The sequence below is a fragment of the Strigops habroptila genome, chromosome W (assembly GCF_004027225.2).
Source record: "Strigops habroptila isolate Jane chromosome W, bStrHab1.2.pri, whole genome shotgun sequence".
Classification (NCBI taxonomy): Eukaryota; Metazoa; Chordata; class Aves; order Psittaciformes; family Psittacidae; genus Strigops; species Strigops habroptila.
In genome coordinates this window covers 28882034-28906481 of record NC_044301.2, presented here as the reverse complement: position 1 = coordinate 28906481, position 24448 = coordinate 28882034, and the positions used below count along the sequence as shown (strand labels likewise).

General features: G+C 52.8%; 1 protein-coding gene across 1 annotated transcript in view; it reads right to left on the bottom strand.

Annotated features, from left to right (window-relative positions):
* RIPOR1 (RHO family interacting cell polarization regulator 1) overlaps positions 1 to 24448 on the bottom strand; it is a 93417-nt gene that overhangs the window by 917 nt on the left and 68052 nt on the right. The window contains exons 2-20 of the mRNA XM_030511012.1: positions 24151 to 24412; positions 23733 to 23811; positions 23416 to 23439; positions 22866 to 22916; positions 22614 to 22766; positions 22449 to 22512; positions 22327 to 22370; positions 21986 to 22111; positions 21647 to 21795; positions 21288 to 21417; positions 19498 to 20286; positions 18798 to 18937; positions 17875 to 18049; positions 17596 to 17731; positions 17273 to 17434; positions 16987 to 17145; positions 16329 to 16525; positions 16152 to 16235; positions 15774 to 15864 (exon numbers count right to left, since the gene is read on the bottom strand). Of these exons, the coding sequence (XP_030366872.1) occupies positions 15774 to 15864; positions 16152 to 16235; positions 16329 to 16525; positions 16987 to 17145; positions 17273 to 17434; positions 17596 to 17731; positions 17875 to 18049; positions 18798 to 18937; positions 19498 to 20286; positions 21288 to 21417; positions 21647 to 21795; positions 21986 to 22111; positions 22327 to 22370; positions 22449 to 22512; positions 22614 to 22766; positions 22866 to 22916; positions 23416 to 23439; positions 23733 to 23811; positions 24151 to 24412 (3015 nt within the window). The remainder of the gene's footprint in view (positions 1 to 15773; positions 15865 to 16151; positions 16236 to 16328; positions 16526 to 16986; positions 17146 to 17272; positions 17435 to 17595; positions 17732 to 17874; positions 18050 to 18797; positions 18938 to 19497; positions 20287 to 21287; positions 21418 to 21646; positions 21796 to 21985; positions 22112 to 22326; positions 22371 to 22448; positions 22513 to 22613; positions 22767 to 22865; positions 22917 to 23415; positions 23440 to 23732; positions 23812 to 24150; positions 24413 to 24448) is intronic.

The window sequence follows — 24448 nt, the reverse complement described above, 5'->3', positions numbered from 1 at the left end:
AAACCATTCTAGGATTCTATGACTCACTGGCACAGGGATCCCAAGGGCTTCCCCAGGACCCCAGGCACACACAGGGATGCATCCCATCCATGCAACAAGCTGGCTGTAGTCAGCACCCCCACCCGCAGCAGCCATCCCCAGCAAGATGTGGTGACATGGACAATATGCTGGGACGGGACATAAGGCTTCTACATGTGCCAATGTGCCACGGGGATGGGTTCTATGAACAACCACGACACACAGACTCCAAACGTGATATGCGTGACAGGCTCTAAGATAGAGACATTCATGAACAAAGTGGCAAGAGCAGGGACAGGGGATGAGGACAGCTCACGTGTCCCAACCTGTGCAGCATCTGCTGTGATCTGGAGGCCTGGAAACCCACTCAGATGGTTCTCTCAGTGCCATCTAGCAAATAATAAATGACAACCGGGCTTAGTGCTCCATGGCCACAGGAGCATGGCCCTTGCTCCCTTCTGCTAGCTTGCTGTTGCCCAGCAGAGCTTGGGGCACGATGAGTGTCCTGGGTTCAGCTGTAACAGTTATTTTTCTCCTTCTTGGTAGCTGGTGCAGTGCTGCGTTTTGGCTTTAGTCTGAGGACAATGCCGGTAACACACCGATGTTTTAGTTGTTGCTAAGTAATGCTTACCCAGATCAATGATTTTTCAGCCTCTCATGCTCTGCCAGTGAGGAGGGGCACAAGAAGCTGGGAGGAAGCAGAGACAGGACACCTGACCCAAACTAGCCAAAGGGGTATTCCATCCCACAGCACATCATGCCCAGTATATAAACTGGAGGGAGTCTCCCAGAAGGCCCAGATCACTGCTCAGGTTGGTGAGCAATTGTACTGTGCATCACTTGTGTTTACTGTAGTTTTTTCCCTTCCCTTTTTAGTTTTATATTCTCTTCCCTTGTTATTTCCCTTATCATTATTCTTATTAGTGGTAGTAGTAGTGGTTTTGTATGGTACCTTAGTTACTGGACTGTTCTTCTCTCAACATTCTTTCGATTCTCCTCCCCATCCCTCCAGGAGCAGGAGGGGAAGAAGAGGGGGAGTGAAAAAGCGGCTGTGTGGTTCTGAGTTACCAGCTGGGCTTAAACCACGACAGACCTTTTTTGGCACCCAACGTGGGGCACGAAGGGTTGAGATATCGACAGATCTGACCAGAGTGTGTCTAATCATATTTGTGATAAGCATTCATTGTTTTGGATTAATAGTCACTCATCACAATGTTGATATATTTGCTCTCGGAGTTGTTGCACTTGGTCTCGGAATTTCATTATGTCATACCTTACTTGCAGCCAGTATTTGCTGTTTCAGTGTTTACCGGCTTTGGGGCCTGGGCTAAAGTTCTTGTTTTGCTGTACTTCATGGTAATGACTTGTAATACAATAGACTCATTGATCATGAAACTGGTCTGGCTTGAGTTCGCAGCATGGTCATCACCTCTATACTTTGGAGGCATGTAATGGGAATTTTTAACTATTACACCTCTTTTTTTCCCCCATCGGAGGGCCAACCTATGAAGGAAACATCCCCTCACACCCTCCGCTCCCCCCACCAGGCTTTTTACAGCAGCATTTGAGAATTCTAAAGATTTTGAATATCCTTTGAGTACCTTTGAAACCTGCCTGCTGCTTTTGCTGGGAACCAGCATGTTGCTGCATATGCTTCATGTGTTTTACCTATGGCCATCAAACCGTGAGAATGCCCAATCTTATCTCATCTCGGAAGCTAAGTAGGGTCAGGCTCAGGTCTTGGCTAAGGTTAAACAACTACCTAAGAATACTACCAAGAGATTTTCCCCAAGGCTGGACAGTCATGAGTGGCAGGGTGTGTGGGATCATATGGGCAAGCTCCTAGGCCAGTGGGCCCCTCCAGTGCTTTGGAACTTCACCACTGAACAAGTGCAACATCCGGAAAAACTAGTAAAACACTTAAACGAGGTGTGCTGTTGTCCTGGTAATACCAGAGAGGGAAAAATCATGGCAACGTGCTGGGGCTTGGCCGACGCCTACAGAGCCCTGCTCAACACTATCCAGTACCCTCAAGGGGAAAAAGATGTTTCTGGATCTGATGGCAAAGCAACAGACAATGAGGCTACTCCATCCCCAACAATGAGCACAGCAGCCACTCCAACCCCAGTAGCAGGCACTGCAGCTGAACCAAAGGACCACTCCGTGCCACTATCAGTTGCCCCTATAAGCAAGGGAAAAGCAAGCAGAAAGCAACTTGTGGAGTGAAGGAAGATGAAGACTCAATGCCAGAACTAGAGGGGGTGACATCTGAACGAGAGGAATGAGAGGAACTAGTACAAGAAACAGAGGAAGAGGTAACTTCTTGATCCCTGTCCTTGACTGTGCTGTGGAATATGTGAAAAGATTTAATGTGTCTTCCACCTGGATGCTCCGATGCTGGGACAATGGGGCCGACAGTCATGAACTAGAAGGTAGGGAAGCCAAGCCGCTGGGATCACTTGCTAGGGAAGGAGGAATTGACTCCATCTGCAACAACAATCCATGCCACTATCAATTGCCCCTATAAGCAAGAGGAAAAGCAACTGAAAAGCACAAAAAGCAACTCGTGTAGAGAAGGAAGTTGAAGAAGACTCGATGCCAGAATTATAGGGAGCAACATCTGAATGAAAAGAATGCTAATCCCTTTCTGCAAGACATAAGTGGACAACCTCACGATCAGTATTAGAGGGGCCCTGCCTCCAGCCAGGTGGAGGAGAGGGACAATCAGGTTTACTGGACTGTGTGGATCAGATGGCCTGGCACATCAGTCCCACAGGAGTATAAGGCTCTAGTAGATACCGGTGCACAGTGTACCCTGATGCCATCAAGGTATCAAGGGGTGGAACCCAATTTTATTACTGGAGTGACAGGAGGATCCCAAGAGTTGACTGTACTGGAGGTTGAAATCAGCCTGACTGGAAGGAGTGGCAAAAGCACCCCATTGTGACTGGTCCAGGGGCTCCATGCATCCTTGGCATAGACTATCTCAGGAGAGGGTACTTCAAAGACCCAAAAGGGTATAGATGGGCTTTTGGTATCGCTGCCTTTGAGACAGAGGAAATGAAGCAGCTGTCCACCTTGCCCGGTCTGTCAGAGGATCCTTCTGTTGTGGGGTTGCTGAAGGTCAAAGAACAACAAGTGCCAATCGTGACCACAACAGTGCACCCGTGGCAATATCTGTAATGGATGGGAACCTAGCTGAGAATTGATTCCCCCTCATGACTGAGAGACATAACAAAGGATGTTGTTTGCCACAGTGTATTTGGCAGAGTATATATGTTTATGTTCATCGTGACTGCTTGCTGGAAAGAGAAAGGAAAACAGAGGTGTGCAGCTGTTCTATGACCTACATACTTGGCCACACTGGGGCGCCTGGCCAACACTCTCAGAGTGGACAACAGTGAGAACATGAGAAACCGCACGGCCCTACGAATAAACAATCAGGGATCTGGCATAAAGCCGGTTGTTTTTCTAAGGGTATAAAAGTGGGACCCTCTTGTGGCCATGAGAGAAGCCTCACCTATGGGTGGATGCACCATGTAGGAATTTTCCCAATTACCTGAGACTCCTGGCATTGGCTGCAACGGGGCTTCCCAGCTGGAAGTGTGGGCCTGGATGATGATTCAGTGCTAAGTGGTGATGTATTTCTTCTTAATCTCTATTCTTTCTATACAGTAATGATTTAATGCATTGCTAACTCTCTCTGGTATTTTACTTATATACCTATATCTCTGATTTGCTTCATTGTACTTATTCACTACATATAGAGAGATATTTACCTAACTGACACTAGTGTGCTTGCTTTAGAGTGCTTATTGGCTTTAGTGTGCTTGTTTAATATACTCTGCATATTATACAGCTAGTGTGTGGTCACTTTGTGGCATACCCTGTCTGTCAGCAGAACAATATCACACCAACAGAGACTCCCTGATTCCCATCCATAAGCTGATCCGTATGTGGGATAATTACTGAATATGATTTAGAAATTAAACTTAGATTTAAAAATGTAGCATTGCTCACACATAAAGGAAAAATGGACTTTCAGGGTAAGCTGCAGCTGCACGTGGTATGCCAGGAATTCACTCCACAGCAGTTCCCGTGGCAACATTGCTTGATGGAGGATGGAGCAGAGTGGAGATTCTGCGGCCAAACTCTGTCCCAACACCAGCAGAGATGGGAACTAGGTGGTACTTAAAACTGATAAGCTGCATACTTGCTGCCCTGAGCCAACGGTCTGTCATCTTTTGACAAAATGCTGCCCTTTGTGTGAACTTTGCTTCATTATAATGCATTTTAATACGAAAACACACCTCCACCTCCAATGCTACCCACCTCCAAAGTGAGACCACCCCTCTTTGAGCATGCTCTTTGAATTTTTTGTGGCATATACCTTTAAAAGCGAAGCGAGGAAAGTTTACACCAATAACAATAAAGGTATGTATGACTAGAGTCACTCAAGCTCCACCTTGAAAGCGAAAAATACTATAAAAATGACCCAAAAGGTGGGGGGCTTTAGAGAAGACATCATCGTGGACGAGCCGAGGAAAACCCCATCAGCAGACTACTCTCGACTCCTGGGACCGGTCGATGGGCTGGACCTTTCTTCCCCCCCATAGGGACGCCTTTGGGTAAGACTTGCACTGTATCCAGTGCTTCCCCGGGAAAATTAGGAATCTCTATATAGAGTTACTTTTTACTTTTATACTTTAAAGCCAGGCTGTATTATTCATAACTTTGTCGCGCGGTTGTATACTTTATTATTTGCACGTGCTTTTGCAGACAGTGTATTTATCACCGGCAATCCACAAGAACCTGTATCTGTTGCTGTCGTGGTTTGAGCCCAGCCGGTAACTCAGAACCACACAGCCGCTCGCTCACTCCCCTCCCCCCCTTTTCTTCCTCCCCCCCGCTCCCGGAGGGATGGGGAGGAGAATGGGAAGAATTTAACTCCCACGGGTTGAGATAAGAGCAGTCCCGCAACTAAGGTATAACACAAAACCACTACTGCTACCACCAATGATAATAACGATTAGTGAAATAACAAGGGGAGAGGATACAATTGCTCACCACCCGCCGACCGATACCCAGCCCGACCCGAGCAGTGATCTCGGCCTTCCGGGTAACTCCCCCCGGTTTATATACTGGGCATGACGTGCTGTGGTATGGAATACCCCTTTGGCTAATTTGGGTCAGGTGTCCTGTCTCTGCTTCCTCCCGGCTTCCCCTCCTCCCTGGCAAAGCATGAGACTGAGAAAGTCCTTGGTTGGAATAAACATTACTTAGCAACAACTAAAAACATCGGTGTTATCAGCGTTGTTCCCAGGCTGAAAGTTAAAAAACACAGCACTGCACCAGCTACTAAGCAGGAGAAAAATGACTGCTATAGCTGAACCCAGGACAGTATCCACCCCTTATTCCATACCATTCATGTCATGCTCAGATCCCACATCTCTCAGCACACTATCACCCCTGTCCCATATATACACATATATATACACCCACACCCACACACAGAGAAAGATATCGTTCCCTAGTCCATGGACCAATCCCTGTAAAATTGCTGAACTCATCCAGTCCATGATGTCAGGTTCCATCTCTTGTAATAGTCTTTCAGGGCAGGAGGGACGGTACATAGTGTTGGGTTGTGGCCTGCTGATGATACCGCCAAACTCATCTGGTCACTGCTGAGCTCGTCTGGTTTCCTCAAAATTCATTCTTTGTTGAGGTGATGATCGGAGGGAAGTCAGGGTCAATGGCTGGTGACCTGAAGATATCTAGCTGGTGGGCTATAAAAGTGTTATAGAGCAGGCAACAGCGTACAATTGAGTTCATTGGCTGTTTTCCCCCAAAATCAAATCCCCTTGAGGTACACATCGGACTTCCCCATCTTCCCGCATTACCCACCAAGTATATCCAGGTCCCTGAGCAAAAGCAACCCCACGAGTGGGTTTGCCTTTACCTGAAGCAGGAATAACCCAGACTGTCTTCCCTAACAAATTCTTTATGTGCACCACAGGAACTTTATCCCCGTCTACAGTACGTAAAAGTTCTGATTGGGCTGGGCCAGCCCTGTTGGCAGATCCCCTACTGTTGACCAACCAGGTGGCTTTTGGTAAATGTGTATCCCAGTGTTTCAAAGTCCCACCACCCATTGCTCTCAGTGTAGTTTTTAACAGCCCATTGTACCGTTCGATTTTCCCAGAGGCTGGTGCATGGTAGGGGATGTGGTATACCCACTCAATGCCATGCTCTTTGGCCCAAGTGTCTATGAGGTTGTTCCGGAAATGAGTCCCATTGTCTGACTCAATTCTCTCTGGGGTGCCGTGTCGCCACAAGACTTGTTTCTCAAGGCCCAGGATAGTGTTCCGGGCAGTGGCATGGGACACAGCATATGTTTCCAGCCAGCCGGTGGTTGCTTCCACCATGGTAAGCACATAGCGCTTGCCCTGGCGGGTTGGTGGGAGTGTGATATAGTCAATCTGCCAGGCCTCCCCATATTTGTACTTCAGCCATCGTCCTCCATACCAGAGAGGCTTTAACCGCTTGGCTTGCTTAATTGCAGCACATGTTTCACATTCGTGAATAACCTGGGCAATAGTGTCCATCGTTAAGTCCACCCCTCGATCACGAGCCCATCTATATGTTGCATCTCTGCCTTGATGGCCTGAGGTGTCATGGGCCCACCGGGCTAAAAATAATTCACCCTTATGTTGCCAATCCAAGTCCATCTGAGCCACTTTAATCTTAGCAGCTTTATCCACTTGCTGGTTATTCTGGTGTTCCTCAGTGGCCCGACTCTTGGGTACATGAGCATCTACGTGGCGTACCTTCACCACCAGGTTCTGCACCCGAGCAGCGATATCTTGCCACAATGCAGCAGCCCAGATGGGTTTACTTCTGCGTTGCCAGTTGCTCTGCTTCCATTGCTGCAACCACCCCCACAGGGCATTTGCCACCATCCATGAGTCAGTATAGAGATAAAGTACTGGCCATTTTTCTCGTTCAGCAATGTCCAAGGCCAGCTGGATGGCTTTCACCTCTGCAAATTGACTCGATTCACCCTCTCCCTCAGCAGTTTCTGCAACTTGTCACAGGGGACTCCACACAGCTGCCTTCCATCTCCGATGCTTTCCCACAATACGGCAGGACCCATCAGTAAACAAGGCATATTGCTTTTCACTCTCTGACAGTTCATTATATGGTGGGGCCTCTTCAGCACGCGTCACCTCCTCTTCTGGTGACATCCCAAAATCTTTGCCCTCTGGCCAGTCCATGATGACTTCTAGAATTCCTGGACGACTGGGATTTCCTATTCGAGCTCATTGTGTAATTAGTGCGGCCCACTTACTCCATGTAGCATCAGTTGCATGATGTGTAGAGGAGACCCTGCCTTTGAACATCCAGCCCAGCACAGGCAACCGGGGTGCCAGGAGGAGCTGCGCTTCAGTTCCAATCACTTCTGAGGCAGCTCGAACCCCTTCATAGGCTGCCAGTATCTCTTTTTCAGTGGGAGTGTAGCTGGCCTCGGATCCTTTATATCCCCGACTCCAAAAGCCAAGGGGTCGACCTCGAGTCTCCCCTGGAGCTTTCTGCCAGAGGCTCCAGGTAGGACCATTCTCCCCAGCTGCGGTATAGAGCACATTTTTCACATCTGGCCCCGCCCGGACTGGTCCAAGGGCTACTGCATGAACTATTTCTCGTTTAATTTGTTCAAAGGCTTGTTGTTGCTCAGGGCCCCATTTGAAATCATTCTTCTTCCGGGTCACGTGGTAGAGAGGGCTTACAATCAGACTGTAATTTGGGATGTGCATTCTCCAGAACCCCACAACACCTAAGAAAGCTTGTGTTTCTTTCTTGTTAGTTGGTGGAGACATTGCTGTTATCTTGTTGATCACGTCTGTGGGGATCTGGCGGCGTCCATCTTGCCATTTTATTCCCAAAAATTGAATCTCCTGTGCAGGTCCCTTGACCTTATTCCGTTTTATGGCAAAACCGGCCTTCAGCAGGATTTGGATTATTTTCCTCCCTTTCTCAAAAACTTCTTCCGCTGTGTCACCCCACACGATGATGTCATCAATGTATTGCAGGTGTTCTGGAGCTTGCCCCTGTTCCAGTGCAGTCTGGATCAATCCATGGCAGATGGTAGGGCTGTGTTTCCACCCCTGGGGCAGTCGGTTCCAAGTGTACTGGACGCCCCTCCAAGTGAAAGCAAACTGTGGCCTGCATTCTGCTGCCAAAGGGATTGAGAAAAATGCATTGGCAATGTCAATTGTGGCATACCACTTGGCTGCCTTTGACTCCAGTTCATACTGAAGTTCTAACATGTCCGGTACGGCAGCACTCAATGGTGGTGTGACTTCGTTCAGGCCACGATAGTCTACTGTTAATCTCCACTCTCCATTAGACTTTTGCACTGGCCATATGGGGCTATTAAAGGGTGAGCGGGTCCTGCTGATCACTCCTTGGCTCTCCAGTCTGCGGATCAGCTTATGGATGGGAATCAAGGAGTCTCGGTTGGTGCGATATTGCCGCCGGTGCACTGTTGTGGTCGCAATTGGCACTTGTTGTTCTTCGACCTTCAGCAACCCCACAACCGAAGGATCCTCTGAGAGACCGGGTAAGGTGGACAGCTGCTTAATTTCCTCTGTCTCCAAGGCAGCGATACCAAAAGCCCATCTATACCCTTTTGGGTCTTTGAAATACCCTCTCCTGAGATAGTCTATGCCAAGGATGCATGGAGCCCCTGGACCAGTTACAATGGGGTGCTTTTGCCACTTCCTCCCAGTCAGGCTGATTTCAGCTTCCAGCATAGTTAATGCTTGGGATCCTCCTGTCACTCCAGAAATAGAAATGGGTTTCACCCCTTGATACCTTGATGGCATCAGAGTACACTGTGCACCGGTATCTACTAGAGCCTTATACTTCTGTGGGACTGATGTGCCAGGCCATCTGATCCACACAGTCCAGTAAACCCGATTATCCCTCTCCTCCACCTGGCTGGAGGCAGGGCCCCTCTAATAGTGATCACAAAATTCTCCACTTCTGTCTTGTAGAAAGGGATTAGTATTCCTTATCACAGGAGCTGGAGTAAAATCAGCTCTTTCGCTCCATCTGGGAAACTGCTCGCCAGAGACTGGAGCAGCAGCTTTCCTGGGAGGATCATCCTTGACCACTGTTCTCCTCTTCAGTTCACGCACCCGTTGCTCCAGAGCTGAAGTAGGTTTTCCATCCCACTTTCTCATGTCTTCTCCATGATCCCGCAGGTAAAACCATAGGGTGGCCCGTGGCGTGTACCTCGTATATTTTCTTTCTCGAGCAGTAGGGCGCCTTCTGTTGATAGCTGAGACATGGGTTGGTACGCGTGGAGAGCTGGATAGATCGGATAAATCGTCTCTCAATTGTTTGAACTCCTGGGACAGTTTTTCCACAGCTGAAATGATGGAAGGGGTGAGATTGTCTTCGAACTCTCGGAGTTGACGAATCAGGCAATCCACTGTTGGTGATACTCCGTCATTCCAGGTCATTGATGCCAATGTGTGGGCATATGATGATGGCGCACTCCGTGTAAGTTTCCGCCACATGGGTCGTGTACATTCGACTTCATCTGGGTCTACGGATGTGTTCCTGGAATCCGGCCTACGATAGATCATCTCTATAATGGCTGATTCCCTCAGGGACTGGATGCCTTTCTCTATCGTGGTCCAGTTGGCTGAGCGATTCGTAATATCGTCTTTGTAGGGAAACCTTTCCTTCACAGCTGCCAGGAGCCGCCTCCAAAGACTGAGGGCTCGCTTCTCTCTTGCAATCGCTTTGTCAATTCCTCCTTCCTTAGCAAGTGATCCCAGCTGCTTGGCTTCCCTACCTTCTAGTTCATGACCGTCGGCCCCATTGTCCCAGCACCGGAGCAACCAGGTGACAATGTGCTCCCCTGGAAGACGGGTGAAATCTTTTCGCATATTCCGTAGTTCGGTTGAGGTCCGGGGTCGAGAAGTGACCTCTTCTTCTTCTTCCTCTTCCTCTGACCCATGTAGTAGTAACTCTTGTTCAGGTGCTGTTGCATATAGTAATGGCACTGGGTCTTCATCTTTCTTCGCTTCACGGGTTGCTCTTTGTGCCTTTCGTTTGCTTTTGCTTACAGGGGCAACAGACATTGTCACAAACTGGACATTTGGTTTAGCTGCAGTGTTTGTCACTGTGGTTGGAGTGGCTGCAGTGTCTGCCACTAGGATTGGAGTGGTTGCAATGTCTATTGCTGGGGTTGGTGCAGCTGTTGTGCTTGGGAGTTGAGTAACACCAACAGCTGCATTATCTGTTGCTGTCGGGGTTTGAATAGCTACTGTGCATGTCACTGGGGTTGGTGTAGCTGTGGTGCTTGGAGTAGCTATATTGTCTGTTGCTGTCGGGGTTTGAGTAGCTACTGTGCTTGTCACTGGGGTTGGTGTGGCTGTGGTGCTTGGAGTAGCCACATTGTCTGTTGCTGTCGGGGTTTGAGTAGCTGTTGTGCTTGTCACTGGGGTTGGTGTAACTGCTGTATTTGAAGTTGGAGTAGTTGCGTTGTCTGTTGTGGTCAGGGTTTGAGTAGCTGTTGTGCTTGTCACTGGGGTTGATGTAGCTGCTGTACTTGGAGTAGCTGTGTTGACTGTTTTGGTCAGGGTCTGAGTAGCTGCTGTGCTTGTAGTTGGCATAGCTGCGTTGTCTGTTGCTTTGCCATCAGATCCAGAGACATTTTTTTCCCTTTGAAGGTGCTGGATAGTGTTGAGCAGGGCTCTGTAGGCATAGGCCAAGCCCCAGCACGTTGCCAAAATTTGTCCCTCTCTGGTATAACCAGGACGACAGCACACCTCGTTTAAGTGTTTTACTAGTTTTTCCGGATGTTGCACTTGTTCAGTGGTGAAGTTCCAAAGCACTGGAGGGGCCCACTGGCCTAGGTACTTGCCCATACTATCCCACACACCCTGCCACTCATAACTGTCCAGCCTCAGGGAAAATCTCCTGGTGGTCCTCCTATATCGTCGTCTAACCCTAGACCAGATTCGAACCTGATACTGCTGAATTTTTGACATTAAACGAAATAGGATGTTCCTACGACGGGATGGCCGTGGGTAAAACACACTCCGTATGTTTGCCAACATGCTGATCCCCAGCACAATCAGCAGGCAGGTTTCAAGGGTACTCAAAGGCCATCTAAAACCTTCAGAACTCTCAACTGCTGTTGCAAATAGGCTGGTGGGGGAACGGGGGGTGAAAGAGAATGCTTCCTTCGTAAGTTTACCCCCCGAGGAGAAAAAAAAAGATATGCAATTGCTAAAATATTTCATTATATACCTCCCAATGTATAGTGGTGATGGCCACGCTGGAAGCACAAACCAGACCAGTTTCATGATCAATGAGTCTATTGTATTACAAGTCATTACCATGAAGTACAGTGAAACAAGAACCTTAGCCCAGGCCCCCCAGCCGATAAACGCTAAAACAGCAAATAGTGGCTGTAAGTAAGGTACAACATGCTGAAACTCTGAGATCAAGCGCAACACGTCTGAGAGCCAAATAATCACCATTGTGACGAGTAGTAACAATGAATGCTTATCACAAATATGATTAAACACACTCTGGTCAGATCTGTCGTTATCTCGTGGGTTCGTGCCCCACGTTGGGCGCCAAAAAGAACTGTCGTGGTTTGAGCCCAGCCGGTAACTCAGAACCACACAGCCGCTCGCTCACTCCCCCCCCCCCCTTCTTCCTCCCCCCGCTCCCGGAGGGATGGGGAGGAGAATGGGAAGAATGCAACTCCCACGGGTTGAGATAAGAGCAGTCCCGCAACTAAGGTATAACACAAAACCACTACTGCTACCACCAATGATAATAACGATTAGTGAAATAACAAGGGGAGAGGATACAATTGCTCACCACCCGCCGACCGATACCCAGCCCGACCCGAGCAGTGATCTCGGCCTTCCGGGTAACTCCCCCCGGTTTATATACTGGGCATGACGTGCTGTGGTATGGAATACCCCTTTGGCTAATTTGGGTCAGGTGTCCTGTCTCTGCTTCCTCCCGGCTTCCCCTCCTCCCTGGCAAAGCATGAGACTGAGAAAGTCCTTGGTTGGAATAAACATTACTTAGCAACAACTAAAAACATCGGTGTTATCAGCGTTGTTCCCAGGCTGAAAGTTAAAAAACACAGCACTGCACCAGCTACTAAGCAGGAGAAAAATGACTGCTATAGCTGAACCCAGGACAGTTGCTTTAATAAACTGCACTGTTTAAGTAGCTAATCGTAAATCTCTCACTGAACGCGACCAGCTCCCTCAGTGTGGCCGTGCTAGTTCGTGAGCACGATTAGACTGAAGGTGCAGTGCACTATTAGTGCATCCGGAATCATGATTATTCAACATATTGAATGCGACCGGACTGATAGTGGCAAATTGGGCATCACTCAGAATCTAAGCCTAGCCGCACCCAGCCCCTCTAATATCTGAGGATCAGCTGGAAAGCAAGGGGGTTTATTTTCTGCCAAATTATTTTACCCTTTTTCATGCAACACCGTAGACTGGAGAGCCAAGGAGTGATCAGCAGGACCCGCTCACCCTTTAAGAGCCCCGTATGACCAGTGCGAAAGTCTAACAGAGAGTAGAGACTAACAGTAGACTATTGTGGCCTGAATGAAGTCACACCACCATTGAGTGCTGCCGTTAGAACTTCAATATGAACTGGAGTCAAAGGCAGCCAAGTGGGATGCCACAACTGATGTTGTCAATGCATTTTTCTCAATCCCTTTGGCAGCAGAGTGCAGGCCACGGTTTGCTTTCACTTGGAGGGGCGTCCAGTACACTTGGAACCCACTGCCCCAGGGGTGGAAACACAGCCCCACCATCTGCCATGGACTGATCCAGACTGCACTGGAACAGCGGCAAGCTCCAGAACACATGCAATACATTGATGACATCATGTGGGGCGATATAAGGGAAGAAGGTTTTGAGAAAGGGAGGAAAATAATCCAAATTCTGCTGAAGGCCAGTCATCATGGACTGGCCAGAGGGCAAAGATTTTGGGATGTCACCAGAGAGGGAGATGTGTGCTGCAGAGGCCCCACCATATAACAAACTGTCAGAAAGTGAAAAGCAATATGCATTGTTTACTGATGGGTCCTGCCATACTGTGGGAAAATGTCAGAGATGGAAGGCAGCTGTATGGAGTCCCCTGTGACAAGTTGCAGAAACCACTGAAGGAGAGGGTGAATCGAGTCAGTTTGCAGAGGTGAAAGCCATCCAGCTGGCCTTGGACATTGCTGAACGAGAAAAATGGCCAGTACTTTTTCTCTATACTGACTCATGGATGGTGGCAAATGCCCTGTGGGGGTGGTTGCAGCAATGGAAGCAGAGCAACTGGCAACGCAGAAGTAAACCCATCTGGGCTGCTACACTGTGACAAGATATCGCTGCCCGGATGCAGGACTGGGTGGTGAAGGTACGCCACGTAGATGCTCATGTACCAAAGAGTTGGGCCACTGAGGAACATCAGAACAACCAACAGGTGGATCAAGCTGCTAAGATTGAAGTGGCTCAGATGGACTTAGATTGGCAACATAAGGGTGAATTATTTTTAGCCAGGTGGGCCCCTGACACCTCAGGCCATCAAGGCAGAGATGCAACATATAGATGGGCTCGTGATCGAGGGGTGGACTTAACAATGGACACTATTGCCCAGGTTATTCATGAATGTAAAACATACTGCAATTAAGCAAGCCAAGCAGTTAAAGCCTCTCTGGTATGGAGGACGATGGCCGAAGTACAAATACGGGGAGGCCTGGCAGATTGACTATATCACACTCCCACTAGCCCGCCAAGGCAAGCACTATGTGCTTACCATGGTGGAAGCAACCACTGGCTGGCTGGAAACATACGCTGTGCCCCACGCCACTGCCCGGAACACTATCCTGGGCCTTGAGAAACAAGTCTTGTGGCGACACGGCACCCCAGAGAGAATTGAGTCAGACAATGGGACTCATTTCTGGAACAACCTCATAGACACGTGGGCCAAAGAGCATGGCATCGAGTGGGTATATCACATCCCCTACCATGCACCAGCCTCTGGGAAAATCAAACAGTACAATGGGCTGTTAAAAACTACACTGAGAGCAATGGGTGGTGGGACTTTCAAACATTGGGATACACATTTTACCAAAAGCCACCTGGCTGGTCAACACGAGGGGATCTGCCAACAGGGCTGGCCCAGCCCAATCAGAACTTTTGCGTACTGTAGAGGGGGATAAAGTTCCTGTGGTGCACATAAAGAATTTGCTGGGGAAAACAGTCTGGGTTATTCCTGCTTCAGGTAAAGGCAAACCCACTCGTGGGGTTGCTTTTGCTCAGGGACCTGGATATACTTGGTGGGTAATGCAGGAAGATGGGGAAGTCCGATGTGTACCTCAAGGGGATTTAATTTTGGGGGAAAACAGCCAGTGAACTCAATTGTATGCTGTTGCCTGCTATATAACACTTCTATAGCCATCAGCTAGATGCCCATCTCTGCCACTCTGGGCTTTGAAGAGAAGATACCAGCTATCATGATCACCAACAGAGAATAAAGTCATGGGAAAAGCCGGCAGCAGCAGGAGTCTCCCAGAACTGTCCTCAGGTCTCAGGTCACCATTGACTGACCCTGACTTCCATCCAGTCATCGCCCCAACAAAGAATGAACTTTGATGAAACCAGATGAGCTCAGCAGTGATCAGATGAGTTCAGCGGTGTCATCAGTAGGCAACAATCCAACACCATCCCTCCTGCCCTGAAAGACTGTTACGACAGATGAAGCCTGACATCATGGACTGAATGAACTCAGCAAACTTTATAGGGATGGTCCATGGAATAAGGAATGATATCTGTCTCTTTGTGTGTGTATATTTATACATATATATATCAAGAGACAAAAAGCGATGGTATATTGAAAAATGTGGGACCTGAGCATGACATAAATGATAAGGAATAAGGGGTGGATACTGTCCTGGGTTCAGCTGTAACAGTTATTTTTCTCTTTCTTAGTAGCTGGTGCAGTGCTGTGTTTTGGCTTTAGTCTGAGAACAGTGCTGATAACACACCGATGTTTTAGTTGTTGCTAAGTAATGCTTACCCTGATCAAGGACTTTTCAGTCTCTCATGCTCTGCCAGTGAGGAGGGGCACAAGAAGCTGGGAGGAAGCAGAGACAGGACACCTGACCCAAACTAGCCAAAGGGGTATTCCATACCACAGCATGTCATGCCCAGTATATAAACTGGGGGGAGTTACCCAGAAGGCCTAGATCGCTGCTCAGGTCGGACTGGCTATTGGTCGGCAGGTGGTGAGCAATTGTATCGTGCATCACTTCTGTTTATTCCTTTTTTTCCCTTTTCCCTTTTAGTTTTATATTCTCTTCCCTTGTTATTTCCCTTATTATTATTATTGGTGGTAGTAGTAGTGGTTTTGTATTACACCTTAGTTACTGTACTGTTCTTATCTCAATCCTTGGGATTTACATTCTTTAGCTTCTCCTCCCCATCCCACTGGGAGCGGGGGGAGAAGAAGTGGGGGACTGAGTGAGCGGCTGTGTGGTTCTGACTTACCAGCTGGGCTTAAACCATGACAGTGGGCCAGAGTGTGTGGTGTAGGCAGGGATCAGCCCAGGACCCCCTTCTCCCATGTGTACTGCTCGCACCAAGAGATTCCACTTGGGATAACATGGGTGTAGAAGGAGCCAGGAAGAGCAGTGGGACACTCACCGTACAGTATCAGGCTCTGCTTGGCTGCCTCCCGCACAGGCTCCTTGTCGGTTTGGCACAGGTAAACCAACTGCTCCATGCTCTCCTTGGCCTGCAGGAGAAGGGACAAGGGGATGAGTGTGGCTGGGAGCAGGGACACAGCCCAGAGGGGAAGGCAGCACAGGGCGCTGCAGTCCCATGGTGCGTGAAAATCCCTGGTTTAGTCCCTTCCTTCCCCACTTCCCTTCCTGCCCTGCCCCTGCCTGCTTCCCCAGCACATCTGGGGCAGCCCCAGCTCCTCTATCTAGGAAGCTGGTGTGTCTGGAGTCACCAGCCACATGCAATTCCTCTTGCTCCAGAGGATGCAGCTCAGCTGCCTGCTCCCCACATCGCTCTCACCTTCAGGCAGCCCAGCGCCACACACCCCGCCACACGTGTCTGCACAACCTCATCCTCCAGCTGCTCCAGGTAGCATATGAGTGCCTGGGGTAGAACGTGGGGGTCAGTGCCCGCACCCTGCAGAGCTGCGGGGCAGCACCCACATCCCACCTCATCCCTGGCTATCCCAGCACGTACCCGTTGTCGGAAGCAGGGGTTCTCTGCCAGGCTGCAGAGCTGGGCCGACACGGTGCTCACCACCTTGCTGTTGCCCTCCATGAGGAGCAGGCTCAGTGCTTTCAGTCCCTCCTTCTTGAGGCGGCCCTTGGGCATATGCTTCAGGGCACGCAACACCACATCCTGGTCGTCCGAGTTGAGGTTCTGCACCAGCAGCACTGCGGGGAACCGTGGGCTGAGCTGGGGTGCAGGGAGCCTGGCTGCACTGCCCCTCTGCCACGGGGAACCCAGCCCTGGCACCCTGCACCCGTGCCAGGCAAAGGTGGCCCCACACAGGCTGCCAATGCATGGGGGCACCCAAGCCAAGGTGCTGGGGATCTACAGTAAGGACCCAGGGTGTTCAGGAAGGCAGCAGGGGAGTGGGCTGTGCACCAGATCAGAACAACTTGCCCACCCCAAGGATGGCTGAGCCTCTGGGGGATGCCCCAGGACAGCCATGGTGGTACTGCAGGGTGATCCCCTATGGTGATGCTCCAGCACCCCATAGAATCATAGAATCACAGAATAGTTTGGGTTGGAAAGGACCTTCAAAGGTCATCTAGTCTAAGCCCCCTGCAATTAGCAGGGACATCTTCAACATCTTCATGCCAGGGTCTAGGGAGGGTAGGAGGGCACCCACCTTCCTCTGCCAGCTCCATCATGTAGGTGTCAAGCACCAGGGCACCAAGCGACTCAAAGTGGCTCCAGTACTGGAAGATGGTGACCTGCTCGCCCTGGGTGCTGCTGGGCTGCTGGGGTAGCCGCCAATTTAGCACATCCTCCACCAGTTTCACACAAACTGCGGGAAAGGACTGGGGTCAGGGTGTGCAGCAGTCATGGCCACCCCTCTGTGGGGCTCCTGGCACCCATAGGCCCTCATACATGATCACTGTGTGGGGCTGGTACCCAAACACCCCTGTGCTCACCGGCATCAGCCAGGCCAGGGTGCCGCTCACTGATGGGCGCTGCGTACTGTGTGCTGAGCACCTGCAGGAACCGCTCCACAGGGCAGGAGTAAATGTTGGGGGCTTCCACGCAGCAGTCCCAGAGGGGCAGCACGCCCTCCTTCCGTGTCGAGAACTGCACCACTGTGGGGACAGGCGCTGTCAAACCCCCCTGGGCCACTGCAGTGGGCAGGGGACTCCTGCCCTGCGGCTGGCACAGCCCCTCTCTGCTCAGTGTGTCCACGACGGTGGACACCGCGCCATACGCAGCCCCCAGTGAGGTCCCCTCTGCCGGGTGGCTTTACCTTCGGCAGCAGAGGCAGCTGCTCCCGCTCGCTCCTCTGTGAGCTGGCACACAATCTCCAGAACCTGGGCCTCCCACAGCAGCCTGTCCAGGGCATACATCTCCTGGCACCGCAGGGGACTGAAGGTGCCCAGTTTCTGTAAGGCACATCCAAAACGGGGACCTCAGGGACAGAGCTCACTGCACACACCACATGCGGTGGCAAGATACCCCTTGAGGGGGGACCCACAGACCACCCCAGGGCTTCCATCCCTAGGACATCTCCTGCCCCTGTCCTCACCAGCAGCAGGCAGTTGCAGTTGTTGAGGTGAAGCACCAGGGCCTTATCCAGGAACTCATTGCCAGTGCTCAGGGGGTCGGTGCTGGCCTTGGAGCCGCTGCACATGCCAGTGTCGTCTGCACTGGTCTTGCTGGTGCTGGGGACCCTGCTGCTGCGCCGTGGTCTGCCAACCCTCCTGCAAGCCAGGGAGAGATTGAGGCAGTAGATCAGCACAGGAAACCTGGACATTCCCCAGGGGAATTCTGTAGGACCTACAGTATCACAACAGGAGGGCTGGACAAAGGAGCAGGTCCCAGGGGCATAGGGCATGGGAGCTGCCTCCCAGCCCAACACCCATGGAGAGATGCAGGGTGGAACTGTGCCATCAGAATCGTAGAATTGCAGGCTGGTTTGGGTTGGAAAGGACCTTAAAATCATCTAGTTCCAACCCCCTGCCATGGGCAGGGACACCTTCCACTAGACCAGGTTGCTCCATGCCCCGTCCAACCTGGCCTTGAACACTGACAGGGATGGAGCATTCACAACTTGCTTGGGCAGCCTGTTCCAGCCCACCGCTCTCGCAGTAAATAATTTCTTCCTTATATCTAACCCAAATCTCCTCTATTTAAGTTTGAACCCATTGCCCCTTGTCCTGTCACTCCAGCACCCTTGTAGGCCCCCTTCAGATACTGGAAGGCTGCTCTGAGGTCTCCATGCAACTTCTCTTCTCCAGGCTGAACAGCCCCAATGTTCTCAGCCTGTCTTTATATGAGAGGTGCTCTAGAAGGGCCAGATCCTGTTGCTTCTCAACCTGGACTTGCCCTGAGCTGTGATGGGATGGTCTAAATGTGCTTGGGCACCCTGGCAGAGCTGGGCATCCCCCATCCCAACTGCCCCTGGGCTGTGTCCTGCCCTGTGCCGCATCCCATGACCCTGCTGTGCACCTCTCATCTTGAAGAGGCTCCTCCTTGGAGCCCTCCGAGTTCTCCATGTCTGAGGTGTTGAGGAAGCTGAAGCTCTCCAGTGCATGCTCCACCATAAGGCTGATGCTGGAGGCCTGGCTGAGGAAGACACCTTGCTTCTGCTGCAGAGGGGAAGGCATGGCGGGGTCAGATCCTGGCTCGTCAGCCAAGACAGCTCCGCCACCCACATCCCCAGGCATCGCCATCAGGAATCATGGAATCCCAGACTGGTTTGGGTTGGAAGGGACCTTAAAATCATCTAGTTCCAACCCCCTGCCATGGGCAGAGACACCTTCCACTAGACCAAGTTGCTCCAAGCCCCGTCCAACCTGGCCTTGAACACTACCAGGGATAGGGCAGCCACAGCTTCTCTGGGCAAGCTGTGCCAGTGCCTCAGCACCCTCACAGGGAACAACTGCCTAAGATCTCATCTCAATCTCCCCTCTGTCAGTTTAAAGCCATTCCCCCTTATCCTGTCCTTACAGGCCCTTGTCCAAAGCCCCTCTCCAGGTTTCTGATGGCAAAATGGCCCTGTCCCCATTATCCCTTGGCACTGACATCAGAGATGGATCCATTGCCCTTGTCCCCAGGCACTGCCAGCCCTGTCCCCATCGTCCCCAGGCACTGCCAGCCAGGACAACCCCATTCCCCCTTGCCCCGGGCACTGCGGGGAGCCCCTCACCAGCAGCATCTCCTCCAGGCGCTTGAGCTCCCGTTCAAGGGGCTGCAGCTCCGGGAACTGCCCCCGATAGTCATCCAAGGCCAAGCCCAGGAGGCCAATGGCCTCCTCCAGGTCTGAATCCACCACCTTCCCCTGGGGCACCTTGGGGACTCCGGTGGGCAGCGGCACGGTGGGGACCAGCCTCTCCTCCATGGACACTTGTGCCACTGCTGCAGGGATGCCAGTGCCGCAGCCGCCCCATGCCGACGCCTGGCTCTGCACCAGCTCGGCCTTGTTGGTGGTGGCCCACACCACAGAGGCACGTGGCTTGGCTTCGGCATCCCTGTCCTGCACTGGTGCCACCACTGCCACCAAGGCACCGGGGACAGGATCCACATCCTGCTCGCCAGTTCCCATGTCCTGCAGGCTGGGTGCCATCTCCCAGGGGCTCTCCACAGCCTTGGCCTCCACTGTGGTGTCCATGCTGGCCTTGCTGATGTGGCTCAAAGTCCAGGAGTAGGGCACATGCCCATTGGCCACTGCTCCATTCTTGCGGCTGCCCAGCTCCTCTGGCTGGCTCTCAGCAGCGGGAATGCTGGCCCTGGTGCCGGGCTTGGCCTCCTGCAGCTGCTGGAAGAAGGAGATCTCGATGGTGGGTGCCAAGGCTTGCAGCTCTGGCTGCACGATGGGCTTATGGACAGCATGGTGGGTGCTGCCGGGCAGCTGTGGGCTGGAGGAGTCATCTGAGGACTCAGAGGAGATGGACCAGGCCGTGCCGTTCTCCATCTCCTCCTGGCGCCTCAGCATGTTCTGGGGAGGGGAAAATGGTGTCAGACAAGACCTTCCTGCTCCTCCAGCTGCCTTCCCTTCAACCATGGCACCAGGGCACCAGTGCCCTGGCTCTGCTGGCATGGCAGGATGGGCAGTGAGGACCTGGCAGACCATGGCTGCCTCTTCCAGCCCTGCATCTTACCCCACACCAAGGGTGATTCCAGCTCCACAGACACAGCCACACACCCCATGGAGACCTGGGGTGCCAGTGGCTTCCCAGCACAATGGGCAGCTCCAGCACAGCCTTGATGGGACAAAACACTTGGAGCCAAGTGAGGGGCACCACCCACCATGGCTGCAAGGACAGCAACTGCTCCAGCACCAGCTCATGGGGGGCAGCATCAGCATCACACCAATGTCATCCCAGTGGTCATAGAATCATAGAATCAACTAGGTTGGAAAAGACCTTTAAGATCATCAAGTCCACCATCACTGAACCAGTGCCATGCCAACACCATGTTAGCATTGTGCCAGCACCTTGACAGCATCACACTGGTGCCATGCCAGCACCGTCACACCAGCACCATCACACCAGCACCGTGACAGCATCACGCCAGTGCCATGCCAGCACTGTCACACCAGCACCATCACACTAGTGCCACAGCACACCAAACCACCAGTGCAGGGACACGGACAAGCCTTCTACTCACTAGTGCCAGACAGAGAAGCAGGGCCAGCCCGTGCAGCCCAGGCTCCCCTAAGTTGAGGACTGTCTCCCTAGGGACAGCCGGACCCCATCCTGGCAGGATCAGGCCTCTGGGCATCAGTGAAGGCTGGTGAGTAGGAGACAAGGAGCAGCTACAGCTACTGGGCTCTCGGGCTGAGAGAAGAGGAGCTGTGAATGCAGGAGGAGCAGGCACCAGTGCCGGGGAGCTGTGACTGGATGGCTGGAGAGGAACTGCCCACTCCTCTGTCACCCACTGGGACATAGCCTGGGCACGTCCCCCTCAATGGGCAACCTCTCTGAGCACCACACTTACATAGAAAGCCTGTTCCTGCAGGGATGGTGTGTCGGGCGGGCTCTGGTTGTAGGTAGAGAACCTCTTGTTCACCATGGAGGCCTTGTTGACAGTGCTGGCTGCTGAAGGCTGGTCATCCTTGTCGAAGGGGCTGGGGAGGAGAGCAGGGAGGTGAGGGTTGCGTGCCAGCCAGGGGGGTCTTAACCCTGTTCTACAGCAAGCAGGACACCAGGACCCCATCCAGTCCAGCTCTGGTTTTCCATAATTGCAGCCCAGTTTTGGGATGGGAGAGAGCCCAGGGCAGGCCACCTCTTGCCACGCCATGCCAGGCATCCCCAGCCCTACCATGTGCCACCAGCAATGCTTGCTGAGATACTCACTTCCAGGTCACCTCCAGGCTAAGTTTGAGGGTGCCCAAGTCATTGATATCCACAGCCACTACCTGGGGCAGAGCTGCAAAGAGGTCCTTGGTCTCGCAGGACACATTGCCCACCACAACATGGTTGGCCAGGCTCTTTAGCTCTGTCACCTGGAGAAAGAGAGGGAGGAGAGGAGGAGATGAAGCCACAGGCTTCGTCTTATCCATGCTGTTTGCATCCATGCATTGTGCCAGGATCCACCACCACCCCAGGGGGACTGAGGTTGAGGTGAGGTCCCGGAGGGAAGCCCTGCAGGGTGATAGCTGGCCCACACCATCCATGCCCCCTTCTGCACTGTACCTTGATGGAGAGGAACTCAGTGACGAGGGGCAAGAAAACCATTTCCTCGCTGTCCCACACCTGCTTACTGTTCACCTCAATGCGGCCACGCAGCTTCCATCGCTGCCGTCCATACTTCATGAAGATCTGGGGGTGCAGAGGTGTGGGTATGGGGGGGGTACAACACTGGGGTGATGGGTGCTCTCCGTGTGTGCCCAGGCATGGCCAGGGACCCAATGCCATGCCACCCACCACCGCCCTGCAACATGCCCTCCACACCAGCACCCACCTATGCCCCCCAGGCATCCCAAGGACCACAGGGAAAGAGAAGAGCAGATCCCAACCCATACGGTCCCACCAACCTCATACTGGTCACCAGCACAAAGCCGGGCAAAGCCTGCCAGTCCTGCAAGAGAAGGTAGAGGGGCATGAGCAGGCAGCAGGCAGGCAGGCAGTGGGCCAGGAATGGAGCAGGACATGTTACCTTTCATCCGGACGTGGAACTCGCCCAGCTGGCTCTCCAGCTCATTCTCCAACAGACACATGTTCTGGGGACAGATGGATGGACAACACCCATCAGCAGCCACCCATAGGACCCAGTACCCTGCCAGCCCAGCCCAGCCCAGCCCAGCCCAGCTAGCTGCCTCACCTCCGTGTACTCCTTGTAGCCCTTGCTGGCCTCAGCCAGGCTCTCACGTGCCTCCCGGCTGCCCGGTGAGCCCATGCTGTAAGCCTTGACCATGTTGTGGGCTCCATCGCGGAGCCGCCGCTGGATGCAATAAGCCTCGTAGAGCTCATCTATCTGCAAGGACAGGCCCTAGCTGTGGTGATGGGCAGGGCAGGGGGGACAGCATGGCCATCCCAGTGCTGCACTGAGGTGATCCTGGTCCCCAGCTCTCACCTTGCTAGCATGAAACTCCAGGTGACGCAGGAAGCGCTTGATTGACCTTCGCTTGCTGGAAAGCAGAGGAGATGGTGTGAGCGGCCAGCACAACCCCTCCACAGGGGAGTCGGCCAGGGTCCAGGGATGTGCCCTGTTGTCTCCTTGTGCTGTGGCTGGGACAGGTCCTGGCCTCCTGCCCTGCCTGGGAGGTGCAGGATGGCAGTGGCAGTGAGCAGAGGCTGTGCTTGCACCCATGTGCTGCAGCATCCTCCAGCCTCCCCTGCTCCGGAGGGTCCCCCAGGAGACAAGCCAGGCTCCAGGGTGCTCTTCTCCCAGTTCCAGAGCTAACCCAGGCTCAGCGCTCACCAGCAACAGCTTTTGCTTGCAAGAAGCAAGTTACAAGCCCCTGCCTGCCTCTGCTCCATCCCTGCCCAGACCCACCGTGCCCGAAGAGCCCCATCTCACCCCGCAGGCAGCAGGGCAGTGCAAGCAGAGAGGGGCTGGCAGTAGCACATCCCGGCTGTTAGGAAGGGGGAGACAAGGGGGGTGAGGCACTGATCCCTCTTACCTTATCCAGATCGTAGAGAAAGCCCTGGAGGAGAGAGGAGAGGGATAAGACACAGCACAAAGCCAGCTCTGCCCGCCCAAGGAGACCCAGCACATCGCACCCACCACCCATAGCATGTCCAGCACCCAGCCAGGGCTGGCGAGTGCATGACAGTAGGACAGGAGCCCCATGCAGCCCAACACCAGAGCCTGGGCTGGCCCCTGACATCTCCACAGAAGCAGGGACACAGATGGACCATGAGCTGCCCCAGCTGTGCCCATGACCATCTGCCCCTCTGCCACAGGGAACCCATAAGGGTCTTCCCAAGCAACACTCACCAGGCGAGAATTCCTCTTGGACTCACGGATCTGGGTGCTGAGCTTCTCCAGTTCCAGCTGGTGCACCTCCAGGTAGGCTCTGGGAGCAACCACACCATGAGGGTCAGGCTGGGATGCCGTGTCCAGGGCTCCTGCCACCCACTGCCCACACCAACCCAGCACATGTGGCCCTGCATCCTCACTCCCTGCTCCAGCACCCAGGCGAGGGAGCCCATGTGTGCCTCTACATGGGACGTGGTGAGATGCGGGACCCCATGCAGCTCTGGGACCCCAAGGCACTGCACCCAGAAGACCTGGCATGTCCCTGCCTGGTGAGAGCAGAGAGCTGCCAACCCCAACCCACATGGCAAGCTGTCCCCTTGCCCCTCAGGAGCTCCCTGTCTCCAACCACCCAGCCATGGGGAGCCCCAGCACTTACGTCAGGCCCTTCTTGAGAGCTTCATACACCTCATCCAGGCGGTTGGGCTGAGGCACCTTGGGTGGTGGGGATTTGTGGGACATTAAGAACATCCTACTGACCCTGGAGCCAGTCTTGCGGGAGACGATGGGGGTAAAGGGTGAGAGGTTCCTGGGGAGAGAGGCAGGCAAACTGGGGTGGCTGAGGTCAGCACACAGCACTGGGGTCCTCCTGGGTGCCCCAGCCTGCTGGGCACCCTGTCTCAAGGACAAGACAGGAAGCTCTGGGATGGAGGCCAGGTCTGCTCAGACCTGCCTGC